This window comes from Acinonyx jubatus, chromosome A3, assembly GCF_027475565.1.
Source record: "Acinonyx jubatus isolate Ajub_Pintada_27869175 chromosome A3, VMU_Ajub_asm_v1.0, whole genome shotgun sequence".
NCBI lineage: Eukaryota > Metazoa > Chordata > Mammalia > Carnivora > Felidae > Acinonyx > Acinonyx jubatus.
The window spans coordinates 87744497-87770328 of record NC_069388.1 but is presented as its reverse complement, the minus strand read 5'-3'; the positions used below and the strand labels follow the sequence as shown (position 1 = coordinate 87770328).

At 55.6% G+C, this 25832-nt stretch overlaps 1 protein-coding gene across 8 annotated transcripts in view; it reads left to right on the top strand.

Moving 5' to 3' along the window:
• The window catches only part of SFXN5 (sideroflexin 5), a 117830-nt gene extending 92456 nt beyond the window's left edge, over positions 1-25374 (top strand). For 6 of the 8 annotated variants that reach the window (XM_053200760.1, XM_053200759.1, XM_015064026.3 and 3 more), the window contains 3 exons: positions 67-152; positions 6072-6189; positions 22242-25374. In XM_053200760.1, coding sequence (XP_053056735.1) covers positions 67-152; positions 6072-6189; positions 22242-22319 — 282 coding nt within the window. In that variant the 3' untranslated portion in view covers positions 22320-25374. The remainder of the gene's footprint in view (positions 1-66; positions 153-6071; positions 6190-22241) is intronic. The other 2 variants (XM_053200761.1, XM_027072200.2) reach the window with 2 other exon arrangements.
• Positions 25375-25832: the final 458 nt, after the last annotated feature.

Genomic DNA, 25832 nt, shown 5'->3' with positions numbered 1-25832 from the left:
ACCGCCAGGTGGCTCTCCCCCACCCCCTGGGAGCTCTGCTCACCACAGCTTCTGCTTGCCCCTCAGGCCCTGCTCGAGACGGCGCTGACGCGAGTGGTCCTCCCCATGCCCATCCTGGTGCTCCCCCCGATCGTCATGTCCATGCTGGAGAAGTGAGTTGGGGCAGCCAGGAGAGAGGGGCCACCACTGGGGAGGAGGGTGCAAGAGAGGAGGAACCAGCTGGCCCAGGGCAGGGGACAGAAGTAGCTGGCAGCCCACCCTGCCCGTTTGTTCAGACACTCCTGGGTAGTGTTACTGGAATCGTGCCGTGAACATTCGGGGACTTCTATTCTGCAGGACCCTGCACTAGGTGCTAGGAAGGATGTCCAGATGGACAACACTGGCCCTGTCCTGAGGAGCTGACAGTTCTGGGGTGTGCGTGTGTGTGTGTGCACACGTGTGTGCGTACATGTGCTCTGTTGGTGCACAGTGCAGGACCGGTTGTGGAAAGAGTCTGAGGATTGTGGTAGGAAGACTAGATTTGGGGGCAGGGCCACCCTATTCAGGCATCCACCCTGAAGCAACTCAATACCTCACTGAGCCTCAGTTTCTCGTTTTTAAAATACAGATAGTACTAACCTCCCTGCCTTCTGCAGAAGCGTGTTCTGAGAACACATATTTGCCATGACAAATCTTATAAAGACATAAGGGAACACAGCAATATGAGCAACGATAGAGTGATCCTATAATTAATGAGCAGGATGTTGAATTGTGAAGACAGACATGCTGCCGGAAGGGCAGGCTGAGGGGACAAAGGGAGGAGCCAGAGCTGACCTTCACGCAGGCTTGGGCAGGCTCTGAGGATGAGTGTGAGTCTGGGAGGATGGCAAGGAGCAGAGAAGGGCTCTAAGTGGGGGCAGCAAGGTGAATACGAGTCTGGAGGTGCAGACCCCGAGCTTGCGCAAGTACGAGGGAGGCAGTGACCACTCCCACTCTCCTGGTGGCCTAGCCTAGGAGGGGGTGCCTCAGGGCATAAAGACAGGCTTGGGGACACGCTACCTGGGGCTCTAGATCAGTTTAGGGACCTTCCTATTCCCACCATTTGAATTGTAATAACAGCTAACATTTATTAAGCGTGTCCTGAGTGCCAGTCCTCTCCCAGCCAGGTCTCTGCCCCGACGCCATCTTCTCAAAGAGTCCCTCCCTGACCACCCCATCGAGGTAACAGCACCAGTACTCCCTTTTCTGTCCATTGCCTTATTTTTATTCATAGCACCTAGAGACATCGCAGACTTTATCTCGTTGTCTATCATCTGTCTGGCCCACTAGAATGCAATCTCCTTGGAGGCGAGTAAACGCGTGTCATTTATTGCCCTGCACAGCATCCAACACGGTTGCTGGCACGTAGTAGATGCTTAGTGTTTGTTGAATGAATGATCTCATTTAACCATCACAACAGTATGGTGAGGTAAGTGTAACATTTCCTTTTCACAGACGAAGAAAGCAAGGCGAAAAGAGGTTATACCATCTGCCTATAGTTCTCCAATAGGAAACGAGGAAACGACAGAGGCAGGAGTGGCCCAGGAGCGCAGCCGCAATGCTGGCTCTTCCTCCCACTCAGGCTGCCTTGGGTCTTCAGATCACATCGCATAATCCGCATGTCTTTGGGCCTTGCCCTGCATGGAGACAGGAGAGAAGCAGATGTGGGGTCCTGGTCTCAGGAAGCCTGTATTTTGATAAAAGAGATGGCCATGACCCGTACACAAGTCAGCTGCAGGTGGGACTGGGCAGTATGTAAATGAGCCCAAGGTGACCTTGAGGGGGGCCGGGGGAGCACTATGGGCCCATCAGCAGGGAAGACTGGTCCATAGGAGAAGGGCTGTAGCTGACTCTGAGAGCAGGGTAGGACTTCTGTGGAAGGCAGGCTTTCTGGACAAGGTGTGGGTCTTTTGTGTGGGAAATTGAGGAGTCTAACCAGACAGAAGCAAAGTGTGCTTGTTGGGGCCAGCTGATCAGGGGCCCTGTGTCCAGCCAAGGAGATGATCCCTTCCTCACCATGGAAGAGGGGGAGTCATGGGAGGCAACTGAGCAGGGGTGTGGCGTGTTGAGCACTAGGATTCAAGAAAATCAATCTTGTATGGGAGTTGCAAAAAGAAACAGATCCTGGGAGAACAATGGCTTTGGTGCCCCTGGCCCTTGTGTATGTAGCTGCCTCATGAATGGTGACCGCAAGTGCACACAAGGAGACCACCAGGCAAATGAGGAAGGCAGGGCTTCAGTCTTCAAAGCTACTGAACCCCAGGCCTGGAATTTTCTGGGGAAACATCTGTGATGCCTTTCTAGTTGGTATCTGAGCTGGGTTTGCAGAAAGTGGAGTGGAGTGGAGTGATGGTTAGTGTCCCATTGGCTTGGGGATTTAAATAGCTTTGGGAAGTTGGGTGGGATTGTTCCAGTTCTGAACCTCCCGGCCTAGGATCTGCGCAGAGGCCGTGTGCCTGGCTCAGCTCAGAGTCCAAAGAAGTCTGTCAGGGAGGCGGAGACAGGGAGGCCATTTGGTTCTGGCAGCCTTGTGTTTGGTGGGTCCTTTTCTGAAGTTCCTGAGAGGGTCCCTGGGGAGGAGAAAGAGTCCAGCCCAGGATCCCTCAGCAATAGCCAGACCCAGTTTGTGCCCTCAAGGACTTACTAACCTCAGATCTGTCTGGTAACCCCAGGACTGTGTGGTAGGAGGGGCCGAGCCGCACAGCACTGGCAGCCGAGGCTCCTGGTAGGAAAACGGAATCCGGGTTCCTGCTCCAGCACTTTCAGGCCTGGCTAGTGGAGGAGAGAGTCCCTCGGCTGCGGTCTCCCACCCGGGGAATGCTGGCACTGCCCGCTTCGCCACCTTGTGGGCTAGGAGCCTTTGCAGGGGCTCCAGCGTGCACCCTGCAGCCTTCCACACGCAGGGGTGCTAGCAGCGGGGCATCTGCCCAGAAGGCTGGTGGGGGAGCCCAGTTGGGTGAGAGAGTCAGGACAGCCAGGGGAAGAAGACAAAAGAACACTTACAAAGCAGCCTACTTGCAAATTAATGGAGTGCAAACTAAGACTGCTCCAAGTGCTGAGGGAGTGTGCGGTGGTGGCGGGGAGGCTGCGGGGAGACAAGCTGTCGCGGGGCGGGTGTGGTGGTGCCATGGCTGGGGCCTGCTGGCTCTGCCTCTGGCCTCAGCCCCACCTGCTTGGGAGGAGCACTCGGGGACAAGGTCCCCAGGTTTCCTGCTGGCATAAGAGAGGTGGGAGCCCAGCTTGTCCGGGTGTCCCTGTCTCTGAGACCAAAAGGGAGAGAGTCTCAAGTCTGAAGCAGAGGAGCCAGCACCCCCCACCCAGAGCACGGAGGGTGTGCACCCCTCCCACACACACACCCCTTCCCCTCACTCTCCACTGCCCCTTCCCTTGGGCTGAGGGCTCACACTCCAGCTCTACCCTCCTGAGGAGGAAGATGGTCTTAGTCCCTGGGCTGGGAGATCCATTCTCCCCATAATCCCACTAACTCAGAGGCAGGTGCAATGGCTCTCTTCCCTCAGCCCTGCATCCCTAGCCCTGGAGTTCGCCTTCCAGCCAGGTGGGGTCCCAGCCGGGTAGGGGTTCAGACTACATCCTCCCCAGTGGTTCCTGAGACCGCTCCCCAGGCTCCCTCCTTCCCGAGGCTCCGGGTCTTTCCTTTCTCCAGGCATTCGCACACACGCACATCTCTCCATCTGCATATTTCAACTCCCCCAGCTGCCTTTCCGATCCCTCCCTGCCATTTCCCTCTCCTCCACCCCTCCCCAGTCCTGCTGTGTTCACTCTCCCTGCTCAGGGCTGGGACTTCAGGGGTTCCTGTTTGGCTGAAGTCTTGGGGCTGCCTGCTTCCTGAGTCAGGAGCACAGGCTTGGGGCCTTCTGGACCCCTTTTCCAGTGCAGATTTCAGCCAGTCACCCCTGAGAGAGGAGCTGAGGTCACAGCCCCATGTGGAAGGAGGCTGTCCAGTGTCCCCACCAGGAGTGCCCAGGGATTCAGCCCAGGGCCTGCCCCTCATCTGCCAGGGAGGGAGCTGCACTCTTTCTCCCTGTCACCCTCCAGGCCCTTGGTGACCCTCCAGTCTATGCCTCCAGGGACTGAGGTCCCAGTCACTGCCACAGGACAGGAAGGCAGCCCCACCCTCCACAGCCTCTTCAAGGCAAGGGGCCTCCTGTGTAAGTCTGGAGAGTGAGCCCGGGTACCCCACTTCCTTGTCCTGCTGGAGAAGTTGATCTCAGTTAAAAAGATCTCAGAGCCCATTTCAGCCTTACTCCTGGCCCTTCTGTGACTCCCATGGAAGCCAGGAGGCCTTGGGCTGAGTCCATGGAGGATATGAGGCTCACCTGACCTGCTCTTACTCCTATGAAACTGCCCTCTCTCAATTCAGTCTTAATTCAACAGCTGGACAGGTCTTGGGGTCTGGGCCAGTGGGAAGGGCTAGAGGGTAGCCCTAGGGTCCTCCCTCCTTCCTGCACTTAACAAGAACAGTAACAGCAATAATAACACAAAATCACTGAGCATTTACTGTGTCCAGGCCTTTTATTTGCGTAGAATTAACAAATAAGTGGAGCTTTATTTGTGCCTTAGCAGGAACATCCTAGCCCAGGGTTTCTGTTTTAGACTCATGGAAGGTTGTTTGAAATACAGATTCCCAGGTATGATACCAACTGAATGGAGATCTTATGGGGTAAGGGGCCCTTGGGGGTCTGCATTGTTCAGCAGTTACCGAGACACCAGAGTTTGAAAACTGTGGCTCCCAATTCTGCTGTCTGCTCAGAGCCAGGAGCTCTTGTCCCAGGAGGGGAAGGTTGGAGGCGGGGCGGGGGGGGGGAGGCAGTTGCCTGCCCCCACAATGAAGCCTGCCTCCAGAAGGGCCTCTCCCCTGCCTATGGTCATAGCCAGCCCTGTTCCAGTAGGAGAGGGACAAGACCCTGATTATATCCTTTTCACACCAGGAGCCAGTCAGTCATGAGGACGCTGACACAGTTACTGAAATCAGATTTAGTGCCCACCCAACATAGTCCAGTCACCCATCCTGCTGGCGCAGGGCCCCAAGCCTCCCCAAGTAGAATGCCTGGTGGTCTCCACTAAAGGGCCTGCTGGATTATACAAAATGTGAGGTTCTGATGGGCAGCAAGGAAAGGTATATTGGCCAGTGGGCATGGCCCCCTCTCCATCTGGAGACCTTGTTTCTATCATGGAGCTGGGGCCCCAGAGCCTGGAGGGAGGGTTTTCGTACACTTCTCCTGCCCCAGAATCCCACCTCCAAAGCTTCTCATGGCAGGGGGCGGGGGGGAGGGTGCCAGCTGTGACATGCTGCAATGAGGCCGGCAAAGTGTTCTGCGGGCAGGACTTGGGGGCAGCACGGGAGCGATAGCACTCGCAGGAAGTCAAGAGTCCAGGCAGCAGCCCCGTCTGCCTCCTGCAGACTTAGCCATGGCCTTGGGCAAGTCATTGCCCTTCTCTGTGGCTCTTGGATGGACGTGGACCAGGTGGTCGCTGGGGTGTGTTCTGTTCCCATACGCGGAAGAGGATAATCCCCTCCCGGCTGTGTGTATGTGTGTGTGCATGTGCCTGTATCCACATGTGTGTATGTGTATGTGTGCATGTGTGTGTGTGCGGTCTGTCTCTCCCTGGACCTGGCACCTACCCTGGTTTGTTCAGTGCTTCGTTATGTGCCACCTTTGAGGACCATCTTTCTCTGCTGTGTGTCTCCCCAGGGGCAGGGGCTGACAGCCTCCTCTATTGTCTCCCCCACATGTGGCCTTCTTTGCACAGAGCTGGACGCATGGTGGGATGGGTGCCCCACAAGTACTCATTTACGATGGATGATTGAGAGTTCCCCCAGCAATGTCCTTCAGAGCAGAGCCTGGGGAAAAGGGTGCCGTTGGGGAAGGCTCCAAAGATAGAATTCCACCACGACTATTTAGCTATGGGTTGGCACTGGCCCAGGACCGTGCTGCCTGGCCCTGGGACGCTGAGTGGGACCCCGCATGGTGGGTAGCAGCAGCTCACCCTGTCTTCCGGTCTCATGGAGCTCCCTCCTCTCTCCCCCACAGGACGGCTCTCCTGCAGGCGCGCCCCCGGCTGCTCCTCCCTGTACAAAGCCTTGTGTGCCTGGCAGCCTTCGGCCTGGCCCTGCCGCTGGCCATCAGCCTCTTCCCGCAGATGTCAGAGGTCAGTGTGGGGAAGGTCTCGAGGGCGGGAAGGGTGGGTACAGTTTTGCCATCTGTTAACAAACACTTATTCAGCGCTGACTCCTTATCCCTGAGCTAGGCACTGGGGTTAGAGCCATAAAGGAGACACATTCAGGCCCTGACCTCTCCCGAGCTGAAGGCCAAGCAGTGAGCATGATAATTAAAAAGGGACTAGCAAATGAAGGGGGAGGACTGTTCGGAGGGAAAAGTCCAGCCGGACATGGGAGGAGACAGTGCGGGGCCCCAAACCCAGCCTAAGAGGGAAGTGGCATTTCATGAGGCCTTGAGGATGAGCTGGAGTTGGCCAGGTGCAAGGGGGAAAAGGGGACATATAGGCTGCGGTCACCTGGGGTGAAGGTTCTGAGAGGAGGCAGCACACAGCGCATTACAGGGGCCGAGGAAAGTCTGCATCACGAGCAGAGGGTGGGCCAGGCAAGGGGGCCCAGGGCAGGTGGAGGTGGGGACTTGGGAGCCAAAGCAGAGAAGGTAGGTGTCATCAGAAGGGCCGTGCAACGCAGGACTGCAGATTCCCAATTGTGAGCCTGGGCTGGAGCTCTGGAGGAGAAGGAGCCATCAGGAGGCAGTGGGCATCCAGCAAGAGATGGTGTCAGCTTGGACCAGGCTGTTGGAAGTGGGCATCGAGAAGTGGGTCCTTTAGGAGGAAGTTATAGGTCTATGAAGAACCGCATGTGGTGGGAGGGAAGGGAGCCGACGGGGTGTGCGTCCGGCTTGCTGCTTTTGAACGACCAGGCAGACGTGAGCACTATTTAACAAGATAGAGACACGAAGGGAGGTGGTTTGAGGGAAGAGGGCATGTTGAGTGGGATGGACACGTGAGGTTCCAGGATCCTGTGGAATGTGCTAATGGGGGTGCCCGGTGGGAAGTCGGCTCTGGGCCTGGAATCCAGGAGAGAGGCCTGGGCTAGAGGGACGGACGTAAGGCCACCAGCATAAAAACAATGATGGAAGCCGGGGAGTGTGTGGAGAAAAGAGGCCTTGGGGAGGAGTGGCATCCACAGACCAGCAGCCAGTTTGGTAAGTTCAGAGCTAAGTGCAGTCAGGGCGGGGGTGGGCCGCCCACAGGGGCAGGCATTCCTGAGAAGTTGAGCCCCATGAAGTTGAAGTGTCCCTTGGTGTCCCAGACGATGAAGGCAAACCCTCTCCCCAGGAGTGGGCCCAGCTGAGGGGTAAGGAAATAGGGTGGCAGGGCTAACGGCTCTGTCCAGGGGCTTGGCACTAAGGGAAAACAGAAATAGACCTGCAGCTGGAATGAGATGTGGGATCCAGGGAGGCTTTGATTTGCTTATTTTTCCCTTTTTTAAATGAAAGAGATGGGAGCTTGTGTAAATACAAAAGGGAAGGTACCAGGAGAGAAGCAGAGGACCGAGGGAGGGGGAAGATGGGGAGAGCAAAGTCCACGGAGTGGGGGCGGGGCAGAGCACAGACCGGGGATTCAAGGGATTTGCCTTGGCTGCGGAGAACCTGCTCCCCACTTTAGGAGTGGGGATGGAGAGAGATGCAGTTGGGGATGGTGTTGGGGGGTAAGGAGGTTAAGGAAGTTGTTCTGATAGCTTCTGTGTCCTCCTGACGGAGCAGAGAGGATGGCGAAGGGTGGAGGAGGGGGAGGCCAGAGGTTTGAGGACTATGGAGACGTTCGGAGGGACAATGGGAAAGACAGCTGACCAAGGAAGTTAGAGAATCTGGGTGGGCAGTGCACCAGGTCTGCTGTGAGGATGCAGGTCTGTGGGCGTGGCCAGGGCCTGTCTATCTAAAGGAGCCGGGGCTGAGAGGGCCACAGGGTTCACTCCGCAGGTTTCATCTGGCTGGCTGATTCAGGGAGTCGGTAAACCATCAGGCGGAATGGCGGGCCCCGGAATCTTAGCTGGGTGGGTGAAGATGGGCGAGTAAGCTGACCGGGGAAGGCAAGGTTTGACAGAAAGGCAGACCCAAGGGGGTCATAGAATGAATGTGGTATTTGGAGTCACTGAACTCTTGGGCAGATGGAGGCTGTGGCCACAGACTGGCACTTACGAGTTTGCGATTACAGGCCTGATCCTGCTCAGTCCTGAGAGAGGTGGGCGTTGGGGGCAGGTGCCTGGAGGGAAGCCAGAAAGGTAAAACTGAGGGGCCTGGACTGTGGGCCCTGGAGACCCAAGGTCCTAAGTAGGAGGTAGTGAGCCAGCCCGGAGCCCTGAGGTCCCAGGAGGGTGAGGACTAGAGTCACTTCCCCACACTGAGCCCCAGAGATTTAGAAGGAAACCAGAATGGGGTGGGGCTCCTGTCTTGGAGGGCCCAAGGCACACTGGGGTGGGAAGCCCGGTGTGTGATACGTGCCAGGAACACCCTCATGCCCGCAGGGCCCAGCCTTGCTGTGAAGCCGGGGATACCCCTTCCCCCATGAAAGCTGAAAAGCCGTTACCTGATGTTTGGAGATTCTGAATGGAGCCAAGGGCTCCAGAAGTTCTGAAGGTGGGAGAGAGGGCACTTCTCGGTGGTCTGGGCATCCCCGTCCTGGAAGGGGTGTGCCCAGCACTCGCCAAAGTGACTGCATCTCTCTGTACAGTCAGGCTAAATCTGCAGTTCTAGGCGAGGGTCAGAGACACTCGTAGGCACCACTGTGTTCAGAAGCTTCGGGTAGGTCTCCTATCTCTACCTGTCGTATGGGGAGCGACCTAGGGCAGAGAAGCCTCACAGGACAGAATCGGGGACTGGCCTGTTGGAAGGATTGCTCAGTTTACCATCCTTCTGGCTCTGCTGGGAAAATGGAGCAGCCCATTTTCTGCTGGGAGCAGCCCTGGGCCCAGAGCAGCCCAGGGACCAGACCAAAGTCACAGAAGTGAGGCGGTGATATGAGAGGAACCCCCAGAGGCCCATTCCCAGGCCATACTGCATCTACTTGTTCTGTAGGATTTTCTCTCCTCCCTCAGCCACTTTGACTGCACTGAGGTAGTGGAGAGATGGGGGGACCGGGGGCCACCCTACTCTCTGGGGGGAAGAGCCTAGGAGTGGGCCTTTGGCAGGTGTTCCTCTGGGGCAGATGATGGAGAGATGGCTGCAGTCCACCCACCCAAGCCTCTGGCTCTAGCTGCAGGAGGTTGTCTCAGTGAGCAGGCCTGCCCTCACAGAGGCTCCCTGTCAAGCTTCAGGCTCCTCTCTTCCCTCATGTCTGCCTCAAACAGGCATGGAAATGGACCAAAGTCCCTCTCATTGAAACCCAAGACTTTTTTTTTTTCTAGACTGGGAAGAATATAATCATGGCATGAGAAGTCTGTTCTCTTGAGAAAGGAGGGTAGGGATGTGGTTTTCAGTGCCCCTTCCTCACCTGCATCAAGTCCACTAGGATGTAGGCATGCCTGGGGGCTTTATGAGCTGCTTTGAGGCCAATCTGCGACCTGTGGCGGCAAGGCCATCAGCCAACTGGCTGAGAGGACCTCATTCCCTCCATCCATCCTTCCAATTAATTCTAATGAGGTACTGCTTCTGCCGTATGGGGATCATGTCTCACATCCCAGAAGCCAGTGGGATTTGCCATAATAAGTCTGGACTTGCTTGGGCTGACCCATCCTTGCCAAGAGTCACCAAGGTTGTCAACAGGAGTAATAGCTGGAACACCAATTAATTAATTAGGGGACTTGGAAATAGAGTTTAGGAACTTGTTTCTAGAATGGTTGGCCTGCAGTGATTGGTGTGGAGTTTCCAACCCACTAACCCCAGAGGTTGAGGAAAGAACTTCAATCCTCCCTTCAATCCCTGGGAGAGAGTTTTGCTGCTCATTTCAAATTAGTATTTCTGCCTATTAAAATGGTGCTAATTTTAAAATTAAAATTGCAAACAATAATAATAGCCACCATTTGCTAAGCATCTACTAGGCCTGTCAGCATGTTGGTAACTGTGCATCCCTTGTTGTATCAAGTCCTCCCAATGCCCTTCAAGTCTGAGGTATTATTGACTCTTAAGGGATGTTACCTAGAGCATTAGCGTTAGGTGTGCACATCTCTGACTCTGGGAAGAGATTTTTGCTGGAGATGGAACCTTTGGTGCCTGGGGGGAACTGAAGCCAAGGAAGGGGTGAGGTCATTGTGGGAGGAAGGAAAGGCATCAGGAAAAGGCAGGGTCAGCCAGGAGCAGAGGGAGGACCCTGATGGAGCACCACCATGGATCCTGAGGACAAGGTCATTTCAAGGAGGAGGGGCTCTCTGCAGAGTGAGCTACAGCAAGGGGACCTGTCAGCTGGGTGTGTAGGCAAAGCAATCTAGGAAGTGAATGATAGTCAAGTTTCTCTGTGTTCAGAGAAGCAAGCTCATGAATGGGAAACCATTCAAGAACAGTAAAGAAAGTGGCACTCCCTGGGTGTTCTATTGATGGGGGTGGGAGCCTGGAGAGGGCCAGTAGAGGGAAGGAATGTACAGGAGGGGATGCACGTAGCCCAGGGCAGAAAGGCACGGCCCTGGGTCCAGTAACTAGAGCGGCCTGCTTGGTGGGGGAGGGGAGATGGGAGACTAGGACATGACAGTCCTATGAAATAGGAGTCAATATTATTCTGTGTTTACAAAGGAGGAGACTGAGGCATGCCTTGCCCAAGGTCCAAAGGTGGTAATGGTGACTCCATACTCACGGAAGGATTTTATGTCCCTCCTCAGCCCACCTTTATATCTCTATAAAATGAGAAGGCCCAAGTCTGAGTCCCAGATGGCTCCCTGATAATGTATTATTATGAACATTCCAGCACCCTCAGCCAACCCTCCTACTCTTCATGGGGAGTCCCTGTCCATGTTCACAGGGACCCTCTGGAGTAGGTGTTTGTGCCTTTAAACTTTTTTTTTTTTCTTGAGAGAGAGAGAGAGAGAGAGAGAGAGAGAGAGAGCCTGAGAAAGCCTGTGCTCAAGAGCAGGGGACAGGCAGAGAGAGAAGAGGGAGAGAATCTTAAGTAGGCCCCACACCCAGTGCAGAGCCCTACACGGGGCTGGATCTCAGGACCATGAGATCATGACCTGAGCTGAAATCCAGAGTTGGATGCTTAAGGCTTAACCAACTGAGCCACTCAGGTGCCACCTCTTGTGCCTTTAATCTCTACCCCAGAACTGGGGGCAGGGGGAGGGTTGTTAGTAGGCCAGCAGGTAGGGCAGGGAACCTCCTTAGGAAATTGAGTGTGAGAACAGGGGGGTAAAGTCTGGCCTTCCTTCCAGACCCCAGGCCGGTCACTGTGCAGGGAGTGAGTGACCCTGTGACCTGTAGATTAGGGCTGTGAGGCACTGGACAAGACTGTCTCAGTCAGGCTGTGCCCAGGCATGGACCCATCCACACCTAGATTCTGTTTCCCACCCCATAGATGCTGGGTTGCTTTTCCCTTCCTCTTGTAATTATGAGAATCATGTCATAGCCCCCTGGTATCAGACAGCCTCCATTCTGATGGGATGGGCAGAAACCCAGTGAACAACAAATGTCAGATGGTGGTGTAGTAACATGAAAATAAAGCAGAGGACTGTGCTGGGGCTTTCCCAGAGGCAACTCAAGGTCACATGGATTGTGGAGGCCACCATGGCATGTGGGGCCTGATTTGTGATGGCCTGTCTGGCCACCCTACAGTCCTCTCTGTAGATTGGGGCTCTGGGTTCCAGCAAATGTGGTCATCTCTGTCCTCCCCCAGACACACACGTGCATAAACACACACACAAACACACACACACACACACACACACACACACACACACACACTCTGTGCCTGTGGCCCGGGTCCCTAGAGGGAGATGTCCAGGGTCCAGTCTTCATGCCCGCAGCCTTTGCTGCCACAAGAGGCTGGACCAGGGGATGGTGAATGTCCCCCCAACTCTGACAGCCAGCATTCCCCACCTGGGAGAGTTTCCAATCCCATTTAATGAACCTCATGTCTCCTTGGAGCAAGAAGCAGTACCTTGGCCAAGTCCTCTCCCCGTGTCCCTGCCTGTTTCTGTCTCTCTGTCTTTGTGCCTCTTTCTCCCTTCCTCAATTCCTCTCCGGCTTCCGCCACCACCCCCCCTCAACCCCATTCCCCTCACTTTTCCCCACTATTCCCTTGGGAGCTCGGGGGCTGGGGAACAGGGCTGCACATACAAGCCGGAGCCATTGTTTGACAATCTGTTTTTGTCTTCATCTTGTTGGCAGGCGGCAGGAGAGGAGCAAAAGGTTAATGAGGCACTGTGCAGCGGGATTACTGCGTGAACGGGCGGGCGGCGGGCGGGCGAGCCAGCCGTGGTAACAGGGAACTAATTAGGAGCAGTTTAACAGGAGGAAAAAGTGAAATCTCCTCTTCACCAACTGTCAATAATTAGCTGATTTGGTGAGGTTGAAATGTGTCCACAGGAAAAGGTGGGGCTTTTCTGTGGATGAGTGAGGCATTGGGGAATAGAGGCCACTAAGAGCTCTGCCCTGTCCATAGGTGGGATTGGGGCTGGTGGTCACCCCACATCCCCCAGGCCCACCCTCCTCCAGAGGCAGAGGCTGGCATCCCTCAGCCTCAACTATCCATATGACCTTGGTCTTAACCTCAAAGACCTCAGTTTCCCCAGCCATAGGGTGGTGGAACTATGTTTCTTCATGGCTCTGCCCATTGGGATTCTGGAAGCGAAACCATTAGACCAGGCCCTTGTTCTGGAGTTTGAAGAGCTGACAGCAGGCCATGCAATCTTGAGTCAGATGCTGACCCCATCTAACCCTCAGGTGTCTTGTCTGCAGCACGAGTGTGCCCTCTGAGAGCCACCTCCGAGGGCCTGGCGTGGCTCAAGAATGCTGCCAAATGGCTAATGGGCAGAGCCTGGCCTTCCTGGGAACTTGCCTTGTGGCCCCTGGACCCTCACTTGACTCTTCTGGCCTCCCAGCAGCAATAGGGACTGGAGTGGGGGCACAGAAAAGATGGGCTATGCGCCTCTGGCTGGCTGCGGGTGAAGGAGAGAACCCTGGGCTCTTCCATAGGGCTAGGGGGCTCTCTAAATGTGTGTGCATCTCTTTTCCCTGCACCACATGCCAGGTGGGAGGCAAGGAGTCAGGTTCACCAGTATTGAGCACCTGTTTGCTCTGTTGGCATGCCCTGCAGTTGCTGGTTGGTTGGCCTTTGCTCGTTGGCCTTGCCTGACAGCTCAGCAGAGGACTTCCCACCTTCCCCTGCCCCTCCAGCTTCTGCCAAACACCTTGACTGGAAGAAAAGACATCATCAGAGGCCGTCAAGGCTTCCTGCTCAGAGCCTCCCATGTCAGCCCTGCCAACCCCACCCCCACTCAGCCTACCCTCTCCTCTCCTCAGCCTTAGAGGGTCCGGGCCACTAGAAGAAGGCATGTTCTGAAGAAGGCTAAGGCCCTCGTCACATCCTCATACCACTCACAAACCACAAGTCACCCTGGCCCCAGAGGGTGGCTCTTAGAGGCCACATCCATGCTGTAGATGAGGTACCTGAGTGTCAAGTTCAGCCACCCCCTTCTCATTCCCTACCCCCTCCCTGTCTGGGAAGAGAATATGGGTGACCCCACTGGCAGCAAAACCTCTACCACCTCTCTCCCCATCAGCAGCTCTGAGGAAAATGGTAGTTTTCACGAACCAGCTTGGTTGGAAGCTGTGACTTACCAGAAGCAAATATCTACCCCAGCTTGCCTCTCTTTCCCCTCTCTTTCTCTTTTTCTTGGGAAAGCATTTGAATGCCCAACCAAGAATGGGGAAGAATTGGGAATGAGCTCAGGTCTACATTCAGGCTGTTCTAGAAATGACCGCTCCTCCAGGAAGTCCTCTCTGATGAGCCACACTAGGATCTGTCTCACCTCACATAGGTAGACTTCGGTGACATGTGTTTCCTGTGTCCCATCTACTACCTCGAGACAATTGTCCTTTCTCCCTCTTTCAACACATAAGGATGTTCCTAGGGCTGAGAAATAGAGCTCTTTATCAACACCTAATACAGAGTGTGGCTCATCTGGGCTTACCCCGGTTCCTGCTTCTCTGGCTTTTGCAGTGCTGTTATGAGGCCAGAGGCAACGTCTAGAGGGCATTGTGTCCCTCCTGAGTCCACAGACATTCACCTTCTCCGAGAGCAGGGGCCTCTTCCCTCTAATCTCAAATCCATCTCCCACTTTCCTTGGAGTTGTTTGTTTGGGGTTTTTCTCATTTACTGGTTTAATCAGTCTCTACTGAACTCCAAAGCGGGCTATTTTTGCCGTCAGAAATCTGCCGCCTCCCCGCCCGCTGCTTTCTTGGAGTTTGCCCACAGGACCCCCCAGGAGGGACGGATGGGAATGGCAAAGCCACTCAGAGCCCAGGAACGCCAACGCCACCTGTCACGTTGCCTGTTCCCCACACCCCCAGCCCAAACCTGCATGTGCACACAGGCCCACACACAAGCACACACATGAACATGCACACACATGGCCCAGTGACATCCTCCAGCAGGGCCACCTCTCAGCCTGTCCCTCCTTGTTCTTTCTAGGACCTTCTAGAAAGCCTAGCTGAATTCAGGACAGGGAGGGAGGAGGCTTGGTTGTGCAAAGCTTCCGCTGAGAGGATTAAAAGCATCAATATGTGCGAAGCATAGAACATGCCTGGCCTGTGCACAAGCAAGGGCTCAGCCTTGTGAGCCATGAGGACTCATGGCTCATGAACAAGACTGGGCCTAGGCTCTAGGATAGCCATGGAGTCCTTCCTTCCTTATGCAGCATCACATGGATTTTCCAAGTTTCCAAAGAACTCTCTCACCTGTTTCTTGATATTATCCTCATGTCAGTCCCAGGAAGTAGAAAATCTTCCCACCACACATATGGGGAAACTGAGGCCTTGAAGCTGAGAAGATGGAGGACAGAGAAGGATTCTGAGATTGATCCACCAGGGGGCACCCAGGAACAGTACAAAGCCCCAAAATGGGGAGGGGGTCTGAGCCTCCACTGGGTGCACATTGCACAGGGGAGATGGAAGAGTATAGACGGGATCCCTACACTTGGGGACCTTCAGTTCAGTTTGATTCAACTTCTGCCAAGGACCTACCGGCTTGAACTGGGGTGAGGTGGGGGACTGCTGTGTTCATAGATGATTAGCGAACAAATTGCCTGCAACTGGGGATGTGATGGAGATGGAAATAAATGCAAGGGGCAATGGATTTGGTTTGAGAAGATCAGGGGAGGCTTCCTGGAGGAGGCAGCCTTAGAGGATTAAGATATAGCTAGACTTGGGCCTCAAAGGCTAAACATACAGTGTACTAGAAATGGAGAGCAGCCAGTAGGTGAGAAACCTGGAGAAGGTCCCAGAAGGCCTTTAGCATCCAGCCAAGGAATCTGACATTCACTGGGAAAGCAGCGGGAGCCAAAAGCCAGCAACCATAGGCCTGACCCACAGGGTCTAGGCTCAAGCCTCAGCTGCTCTCCAGCGCTGTCCTAACACCTCTGCCCTCTAGGACACTCGGGACAGCTTCACAAAAGATGGGGCCTGGACTTGTGTGCCTAAGCAGGACCTGAGGCCTGCTCAGCCCTGAAGAGAGAGCGTGGGGTGTGCTGCCCCTTACGTGCTAGACCGGAAAGAGGCGTCAGACACACAGGGTCAGTCAGGTGCCGGCCTGGGCACTGGACCCCATGTCAATGTCAGCACCACCTGCAGATGCTCAGAAGCCCAGAACCCTGGCCAGGAGCAGGAGGCAGCTTTGAGCCATGTCACAGGGTCACACTGAACACCCCGCCCCCCCAGCCCCATGCCTTTGAAAAGGAGGCAGAAAAGCCACCAGAAGAAAGGCAAGGAGGAGGAAGTTCTTTGTAGTAGGTAAAAGCCCCTGAGAATGGGGCACAGGCCAGGGATCCAGTTTCCTGTTTGTGTCTGGGCACCTTAGCTCCAGGTTCAAATATGTAAACTATCCGCCGGCCTGGCTGCAGGTGTGTGTGCTCCCAGGCTGCAGAGGCAGCGGTGGCCCCAAATGCATTCCTGACTCGGGCCCCCCACCCATAATGAGCCGGGAGACAGAGGCAGATAGCTCAGGGTTAACCCTTCCTGCACCACCAAGGAAGACCCAGTCAGGCTGCTCTAGGGGACTGTGGGGCCAGCTGGGCCTTGGGGTGCTCAGGGGGGCTGGGGGTTTCTGGACGTGATGATTCATGTTTTCTGCCTCCGACTTTCAATGCAACTAAAAGTTAGGGACTATCTGCTGTGAGGGGCAGCAGGGTCTGGCTGGGTGGGGCATCTGGATGAGGCTCTCTGGGAGCCAGGGTGCAGGTTGTACCTCAGGGTCAGGGAACAGTGGCTGGGCAGCACTCTCTTGGGCAGGGTGGGTGTGTGTCCAGCAGGCCCACGGCCTCCTGGCACCGCCAGTTCTGGGGCTTGTGGGGGACTATCAGACAGCTGATAAAACTTCAGCTCTCTCACTGGTCCCTGCAGCCCCCACCCTCCAGGGCTCTGGCTCCCCATCCCCTGCTAACTGGCTGTCAGGTACCCGGAGAGGTGTCTACCAGATGAAGAGAGGGAGCCAGGGGCTCTTGCCTGCCCCCTGAGGCCAGCCTGGAACTAGGTCACCCCTCCTCCCTATGGCCACTTCTTGCCCAGCCCCCTTTCTCCTCATCCCATTCTCCTTGTATGAATCCCCTCAGAGCTTGTTGAGGTCAGAACCAAGCCCTGCCCTCGGCCCACTACCCTGGGCCATCAAGCCTTTACTGGGTTGGTACTGGTGACCCCTCTTGCTGCACCCATTCCCCTTACCAGGCCTTGGCAACTCCCTCACTCCACAACCCACCCATGAACCTCTGTGGGCAACACACCATTTGATCTGCTGCCCACATGGCACATAAAGCCAGCTTCTGCTTCTTATCCATCAGCCCCCCCACCCTGAGCAGCAGGGGTGCCCCCAAAACAACAGCACAGCCCTTTGTCTCTGTCTCTGGTTGGGGCAGCAGCAGGGCACTCTGTATCTGAATCACATCCATTTACCAGCAGAGCCCTGGATGTGATAGCTGTGGACGAGACCCCCACACCTCAGAGAGGTGATCTTCAAACGGCACAGGGGTCTTCCCTGTGGGGGCCTCCCGCTGAGGCCAGCGGTAAAGATCCCCAATGGTCCCGACGCCTGTGAGATCTGCCATTGCCCCAGCCCCAGCCAAGGCTAGAGGAGTCTTAATGGACAGCCAGTTGAAGTGGCCCAGGATGGAAGTGAGAGTCTGTGCCTGGGGTCAGCGCTGAGTTGGGGGTAGGAAATCTGGACTCCAGAGGTCACCAAATCCCGTTGTGAAGACTGAAGCCTTTCAGCTCTCATTGGGACCACTCAGAAAGCTGTGCCTGGTATCCATGCTGCCTGGTGCCTTGGCACCCCGTCACTGCTTCTGCTCCTTGGGCTGGTCCCTCAAGGCCACCATCATGGGCTTGTTCCCTTCAGCCGCCCCTCAAATTTGCCTGTTCTCCAGGCCTGGCGCCCTCCCCTTCCATCTGTTCTCCTGGGCAAGTTCCCCCACCCTGGGGCCTCCGGCTGTGCTTGCACATCCCGGGTTTGCTCTCCCACCCAGACCCCGGCCCAGAGCCCCCCAACCCATGCGCTGTCTGCCTCCCTGGCCTCTCTGCCTAGGGAACTCAACATGACCAAGCCTGAGCCTGTCACCCTCCCACCCTGACCCGTCCCCCTCCCGCATTCCCTGCCTCTGAGAACGGCGTCACCAGCCACCCCAGCTCCCGAGCTAGAATTAGGAGTCATCCAACGCACAGTCATCCTCGACACCTCCCTCTCACCCCCACATGGGATTGGTCATCAACTCCTATGGGTTTCTCTTCAGAAAGGATTCAGTGCCACCCTCCTCACAGCCCCGCCGGCAGCATCATAGGGCAGGACCTGGCACCTCTCTCTTATTCCCACAGCTGCCCCCCACTTACCCTCCGATCCGTCCTCCACATCCACGGCCACCAGAGAAACATTTCTAAAATGGAGTCTGGATCATGGCCCACCCCCACTCAGAATCCTCCCGTGGCTCCCCATGGCCCACACTGACACGTTCGTGTGGCCCATAAGGGCCTGCCCGTCCCAGCCCCACCTCCACGTCCTGCCGCATTCCCTACATGCCCAACGTTGCCCACACCAAACGGGCCGTGCTGGCCCGCCAATGCTTTTCCTGCCCTCTCTTACAAAATCCTCCATTTTATTCCCAGCCTACCTCCTCTGAGAAGTCTTTCTTCCTTATTCCTTTCATCAATACGTGGTAACCCCCACCCCCTCCCCAGTTACCATGGCACCTTGTCTCTCTGGGATCCATGTGCTTTCATAGATGACTCCTCCCCTAGACTGTGAGCTACTCAAGGGCATGGATGAGATAGACTGTCCATCTCACCTGTCCACCTCTGTGTGCCCAGCCCTGGTGTATGGAGTTGACAGCCATAAACGTCTGACGTGAGGGCTGGTTAATGTGAAATGAGAGAAAAAGCCCCGAAGGCCACTCTGTCCCCGAGCCTCTGCTCCTGAGTACCTCAACCAGCTACCCCTCCCCAGAGCCTTTCCACTGCCCGCATCTCCCCCCTGCATCCCTTCTACCTGCTGCCCTCGGCACAGCGAGGAGCCTGGGGGACCTGAGTCAGGGACAGCCCCCGCGGGGAGGATGAGGCCTTGGTCTGCACCCAGGCCGGCACCCTCCAGGGAGCGGGTCGAGTGGGCCGTGGCCCCGGCCGTGGTCCTCCACCGCGGTGGTGAGCAGCCTCTCCGATTTTAATGCGGGCCTCGGTGCTTCAGTGAAAGCCGGCATGGGAAGTTGCTAATAATGGCACTAAAATAAAATATGCTACATCTGTTATGGGTAGCAGAACAAAATTAGCTGCTCACACCTCTGACATCCAAGATGTCTTAACTTAAAATACTCCTTGGCTTACTTTACATCATTTACTGATTATATTTAAAAGAAATACAATTTTGCAATTACTGTTCTTTCCAGTGTGATATCTGTGCATCATTTTCCTTTTATGTTTATATATTTCTCCTTCATTAGTGCAGTCTGAAGGGTGATTAGGATTCTTCAAACATTTTACAGAGGTTAAACGTTGATTAAGATTTAATTATTACTGTAAATAGCTTGGAATGACATATGGTGCAAAAGCCTGACATATGTGCATTTGAATAAATGAAGTGCTATTTCCCAGGATGCCTCAGTAGCTGTTTAACAGCTTTCCCGAAGGGTTATGTTACACCTCATGGTAAGATTGCTGGGATGTTATATTTTGTTGGTTTTTGCAGCTGAAAGCTAAGAACAGTTTTCCAGTTTTTTAAAAACATTGAATATTTTAAATACCTAAATTGTTTTGCACAAATTTTTGCTAATTTGTCTAACTAGGTTAAACATTTTCAAAAGCATTTAGATTTTTAAGCGTGGGCGCTGTGCATTGTGTCAGTGGCAGCATGGGGACGAGGGGAGCTGGTGAGGTGGAGGGGACACGGAGGCCGGCAGGGGTGGGGAGGGAAGAGGTGGCTTGAGGAGAGGGGGTGGGGAAGAGGCCTGGGCCCTGAGCCTAGCTCTTGTCTCTTTGGCCCTCTTCAGTGGCCAGAGCCTGGGTATGGGGGTACCGTGGACCACAGGGGAAGGGTTCCCCTTCCCCAGAAACTCCACTATGCCCACTGGCTCTAGTCCACACTGAACTCCCTCCTTCTTGGCCTCTGACATGCCCGGTCTGGCCATGACCGAGTTCTTTGAAGGCAGGGCTGGTCTATGGCGCCTTCTGCATACTTCTCAGGGTGGCCCTGTCTTGACATACAGCAGGTACCTGGGACCAGGTTCGGCTGAACTAAGCCACAAAGGCCCGGCACTTCCTTGACTCTGCCTAGGGTGGAGATCATGCCGAGGCCCCCCTCACTGAAGTAGCACCTCCCTTTCAGGTTCCCTCAGGCATCCTTACTGGCTAAGTCCCTGGAGCTGCAGACCAACATCTGGGCTGCTGTAGAGCCTCCAGGGGGACCTTATTTCCCAGTGCCTTCTGCCTCCCTTCTTTCCATTCATTTATTCAACACTTACTGAATACCTCCTGTGCACTGGCAGTGGGCCTTGAGGGTGCAGGGATGAACACGATCGCACATCACGTTTGCTGCCTTGTGGAGCCTGCAGTCTAAAGTGGAGAGGGGGAAGACGAGTGGACGGTCAACCTCAGAAACAAGTGATACGACTGAGATGCAAAAAGTGCCAGAAGCTGTGGGGGGTCCCAGGAAGTGGCCACACCCAGGCTGGAGGAGGGAAGATGTCTAAAACTGAGATGTGGAAGATAAGCCCAAGGAGGAGCCCGGCAAGGGGGGTGGAGAGAGGCGGTGACAGAGGGGCAGTTCAGGCAAAGAACCAGGGTGGGGAAAGCCCGGTATCTGAGGCATGGCAATAAGTAGGCGTGTGCGGTGCCTCCAGCCCCAGGCGCAGGGCGAGGCGAGGCAGGGGCTGAATAGCGCAGGAGTCGAGACTGTTCCCTGAGGACAGTGGGGTTATTGAGCCATTTTATGAGGACGAGAGGGGTGCCCAAACTTGTGGTTGGGAAGGCTCGTACTGTCTGAGGTGGGGGTAGACGGAGACTTGAGGGGAAGGAAGGAAAGAGGAGGTGAGGTGGTGCCAGAGCATCACTGGATGACGGTGTGGGGAGCCGGGTTGGGACAGGGGCAGATGGTGACTTCAATCCCGATTTCGATTTTAGGGTTGAGTTCAAGTGCCTGTGAGACATCCATGAAAAGGTCCAGTAGACAGCCCCTGCCTGCCCAGGACTCAGGGCAGAAACACGGCTGGAGAACCCGCAGATCTGGGGAGTCCCCGGGAGGGTGGAATCACCCCGGGGCTTGTGCAGGGAAGAGGGCCCAGCCAGACGAAGCCCCCGGTGACCCTGAGAAGTGTCCAGTGGATGTCACAAAGTGCAGGGTGGCAGTGACTTGGGAGAGAAGGATTTTTGTGGATTGTGGTGGGAACAGAAACCAGATTTGCTGTGGGTTGAAAAGTCAGTGGGAGGTGAAGAGGTGGAGAAGGCCACCTGAGACAGTGCCTTAAAGAAATTTGCTTGTGGGGGAGGAGAGAGACCAGGCGGTAGCTGGAGCGTGACGTGGGGTTAACGGGACAGTTTATCAGATGAGAAGTTCTTGTCAGTGTTGAAACGCTGATGGTCGAGAGTCAGTGGACTGTGAAGGTGGGAGACAGCAGGAGAGCCTGGGAGTGGGCTCCCGGAGTAGGCATGGGGGACATGGACCCCAGGAGGTTCTGCCTTCTGAGGGGAGGGGTGGCAGGAGGGCAGGTGCGGAGCAGCGTGGACAGGTAGATCATGGGTTTGATGGGGGATGCCGAGGGGCTTCTTCTGTTGTCTTCTGCTTTTTCTCTGAAGTAGGAAGAAGGCTCTTCTGCTCAGGAAGAGTGGGGGGCTGAGGGCAGAGTGACTAAGGAGGGCGGAGCAGGTTTAAGGTGGCCCCTGTGGAGAATGAGGGAAGGAGCTGACTGGGCAAAGTGGCTGGGAGGAGGCGGGTTGCTGGTCACTGTGGGGGCCCAGCAAAGTCAGGTTCAAGAGCATGGTTGAGTTCCTGTAAACCTGGGCCCCTGCCAGTCAGAGCTGGAAGGACCTTTGGGCTAGAGAGTGGCTGGAGCGACAGCCCCTGGTGTCCGGGTTGGAGTGGGTGGGTGTGAAGACTGAGCTGTAGGGAGTCTGGGGCTTGAGGTCTTCGATGTCTAAAAACAGATAGGGATAGTGAGTGGGGTGCTGGAAGGATAAGGACTGTGGAGTCCAAGAAGGTTGAGTTTGGATTTCAGGAGTGTGGGTGGAGCAGCCCTGGGTGGGGACCAGGTCCAGGGTGGGTGTGGGAGTGGGTGTGTGCCACGAAGCAGACTGGGCCCTGGGAGATGAGGAGGTCAGAGTGTGGGACATTCACCTGCACGGACACACCGTCAGAGGAAGACACAAGACCGAGCCAGGAAGGGATACTGTGGCAGGAGGGCGGTAAAGGAGGATGTGTCAGTAGGCGGCAGCGGGGGAGAACTTTGGGTACCGGGGTAGTCTTAATGCTACTCCCAGCCTCCACACTCACCCGTCCCCCCTCACCTTTCTTCTCTGTTCTCACTCTCTCCTCAGATCGAGACGTCCCAGTTAGAGCCTGAAATTGCCCGGGCCACGAGTAGTCGGACGGTGGTATACAACAAGGGGCTGTGAGTGGTGGCCGGCCGGCCTGGGGATGGAGTGCTATCCAGGCCGGGGAGCCGGGGGCGGGAAGGAGTCTCCCGGCTGCACCTGCAGGGAGGGGCAAGCTGATCCCACCGGTCAAGCTGGGCCACCTGGGGGAGCCCTGGACCCACAGTGGTAGGGAGACTAATCTATTCACACGTTAACATAAGGGTGAGGAATTCTGACACATTTCCTATAAGAAATAATCAAGTGCATTTCTGGGCCTTACGTGGGGTTGTCAAAACTCTACTCAGCACAATTATCTGTGAAGCTGAAAAATTGTAGAGTGCCCACGGGATAGACTTAGGATCCTTTTATACTTTGGGTTTTTTTTTCTTTTGTTTTTTATCTGAATCAAGTCTGAGCCTTGGCTGCAGTGGCCCAGGTGGCAGCAGCGGACCAGTGGTGGCAGTAGGAATAGGCCAGGGGGCTGGTTGGGTTGGCAGAAGGGCTGGTAGATTCAAGACATTATGGTGGCCGGGCCCAATGGCTCCCTGAGCTGGGCTGGGCTGGGGGTAGGGGAGGCAGTCTACACCTCACAGGAGGAAGCAGCTACGACTGAGGTCCCCAGGAGGTGGCCCAGGGAGTCAGAAGCACTGGAAGCCTCTGGAAGATTCTGTGGGCAGTTGACTCTGAGTGTGGCTGGCCTTCATCCATGCTACAGCCTGCAGAACCAATCCCTCTGCACGAAGCCCAGTGCCTGGGGCTGGGGTCACCCTTCATGGAATCCCGATCCATTCGAGGCCTCAGCTTCAGGCAAGAAGCCCCAAGAAGGAATGATGTTTGGCTGGAATTGTGGGCCTGCACTTTGACCTCTGCAGGGTGACCCTCCTTCTAGTCACCAGGCTGGAAGCTGGGCTGTGGGGCTGAGGATGGGGCTGGAGCTGGAGCTGGACCGACCTCCATCTGGGGGGCTCTCAGGCCCCAAGGCTTCCTGCCCCATCCCACTGCTTCCCGAGTGGGAGGGTCTTATGCCTGAGTGCAGAGGCAGGTTTCTAGGTACCAATCTGAGAGTCAGCATCAAGACAGGAACTGCAGGCCCTGACTGTGGCACCAATGGGCTGTATGACCTTGGACAAGTCTGCTCCCCTCTCTGAGCCTCTACTCCCCATCTGGAACCAGAGGACTGGATCAGGGCGTTCCCACCGACTCTTCCAGCTAACCTCGTCTTTGCCTGTCCTGCTCAGATGCTGGTCATCCCAGGCACATCCCCAGTGTGGACACTGAACTGGGAAAGGGGCAGGCCTCTTTGGGAATGGCCTCAGGAGCTAGACCTTGACTTTCTGTATGTGAACCCACATCCTGGGAACACTTGATCTTTGCCCCTTTTCAGTTCTGAAGGAGGAGATAGTGTGGGTGGCTGGGCCTAAGTGTGGCTCCACACCCACGTGCCACCTCTCACCCTGCACCGGCCTCCGAGGCCACTTAGTGCTGGCTCCTGTCTCTTCCCATTGGCGAGCCAGGAAAAGGAGAGGCCTGCAGGGGCTCTGCAGAAGACAGCAGGACCCGAGGTGAGGGTGAACAGGGCAAACAAAGAGGAAGCATGGGTCCCGTTGTACCCTTCACCTGCCCCCAGCTGGAATGGAGCCCTCAACATGCAGCCGCATGGCCTCCTCACCTCCCTGGTGACTCCACCTGGGGAGAGACCTGGCTGGAGGTGAACACAGGCATGTGCAGGAAAAGACTAGTGCAGGGCAGCAAGGCTGTGGCCATGGGCGGCTCTCACCATCCTCTGTGCAGGGGTGGTTGTGGGAAGGTGGGTCTTCCACAGGCACTGGCACCATGTACCCCCTCAGAACCCCGTGCTGTCTGTGAGGACCTCCCAGCCTGGCCCTGCTATTTCTGCAGAATGCTGCCCTGAGGGCCCCCCACTCTCCTGAGGAGCAGCACCCCCCTACCAGTCAGGAAGGGGTGAACACAGAGCAGGTAGGGAGACCAGAACAGCAGAGAAAAAGGGGCAAGTATTTTTGAGCCAATCCTGCCATAATGTGACGGTGCCAATGACAGGCTGGGTGTTTCTGGGTCCCCTTTTGAAAAGCTCTCTTCAAACTCACCCTACCCCACCTCTCATTGGACCTTGTTTGTGTGCACTTTACCTTGAGACCAAAACTGCCCACCCCAGCCCCACTCCCACCCTTTCTGGAGATGTGGTAGAGATGGGGTCTCTCCGGCTCCCTCTCTGGACTGGCTGCCCTGGCCCAGCCCCACCCCAGCCCCAGCCCTGTGGCCTTGTCATCTCATAACCTACTTACTTTGTCTCCTGGATGATTTCTGGTCATGCTCCCAAATGCAACTTCAGGTGAGCTAACGGGACTCCTCCTTGGGAAAGGGGTTGGCAAAAGATCTGTATAATACAGCTCAGGGTGATGGTGACAGAGGGTTGGTGGCCGTGCTGATAAGATAAGCCCTGGCTCGGCTGTAGAAAACACCATAAGGGAAACCTTTTGGCCAATATCCATCACCCACTCTGCTGAGGCCAGAGGAAGGGAGGCCTCATGGGCAGACTGGCTCATGACTGGGGAGGAGGCTGAGCTAGGTCCCACAGCTAGGGTGTGGCTGGTTCGGCTGCGCCAGAATCCAGGCCATGCCTACAACTGGTTCTCTAGCCCTGGTGTACTGCCCCACCCCCCACCCCCACCTTCTTCTAGTCACTTCAAACATTCTCTGAGGCTCGGGGATGTCCTTCTCCCATTCTGGAGAATAATCTGATGGTGCAGGGGCCAAAAGCCCAAGATGTCTAGACGGCTGCTGGGTCAAGGTGGCTGATAGCCCCCTTTCTACTTCCTGATTGTGAGCTGGCTTGTTTTCTGTCCTGAGCCCCTGGCCTGGGAGAAGAGTGGGGTCCTGAGAGCAGAAGGGCCAGAGGACAGGGGCAAGTGCTCTTCCAGCCCTGGGCCAGGTGTGAGTGAGGCACGAGCACATATGCCTTGGCCACACCAAGGGGACTTTGCAGTGTCTTTTTAACCTTCTCAGAAAATTTCTCAATCTCTGTGATTTATGTAATACTAATGAGCTGTGGGCAATAAATGATGGATTTAAAGCATCAGGGCTTGGCTTTGTGGGTTGTGGGTGGGAGCAATAGGGGTACAGAAACACAGTGGGGACAGGCCAGGGCTGCCTGAGGATTTTGTGGGAAGCCCCCCGAGGAAGGTGCAGACCCCAGGCTCCAGGAGGGGTCAGGCCGTCTGGGAGGCCCAGAGGGAAGGGGAAAGAAAAGGATGGAAGAGCATGTGAGGGCAGGAAGTTGGACAGAGGGCATGGGTTGAACTTTACAGAAGGAACCCCCCCTTTACAGAAAAGTTGCTGAGCACTCACTAAGACCCCACCGCAAGGCACTTGAGTAGATAGGGATGTTGGTAGATCTCATACTGTTGCTGTCCGGGGGACACAGAGGGGAGTGCTGGTGGGAGGGTCATTCTGGACTGCCTGGGAGCCCAGAGAGTCTTCATAGGGAGGAAAGATGTGAGCCAAGTACAAAGGTACCAATATCCACAGTGTGTG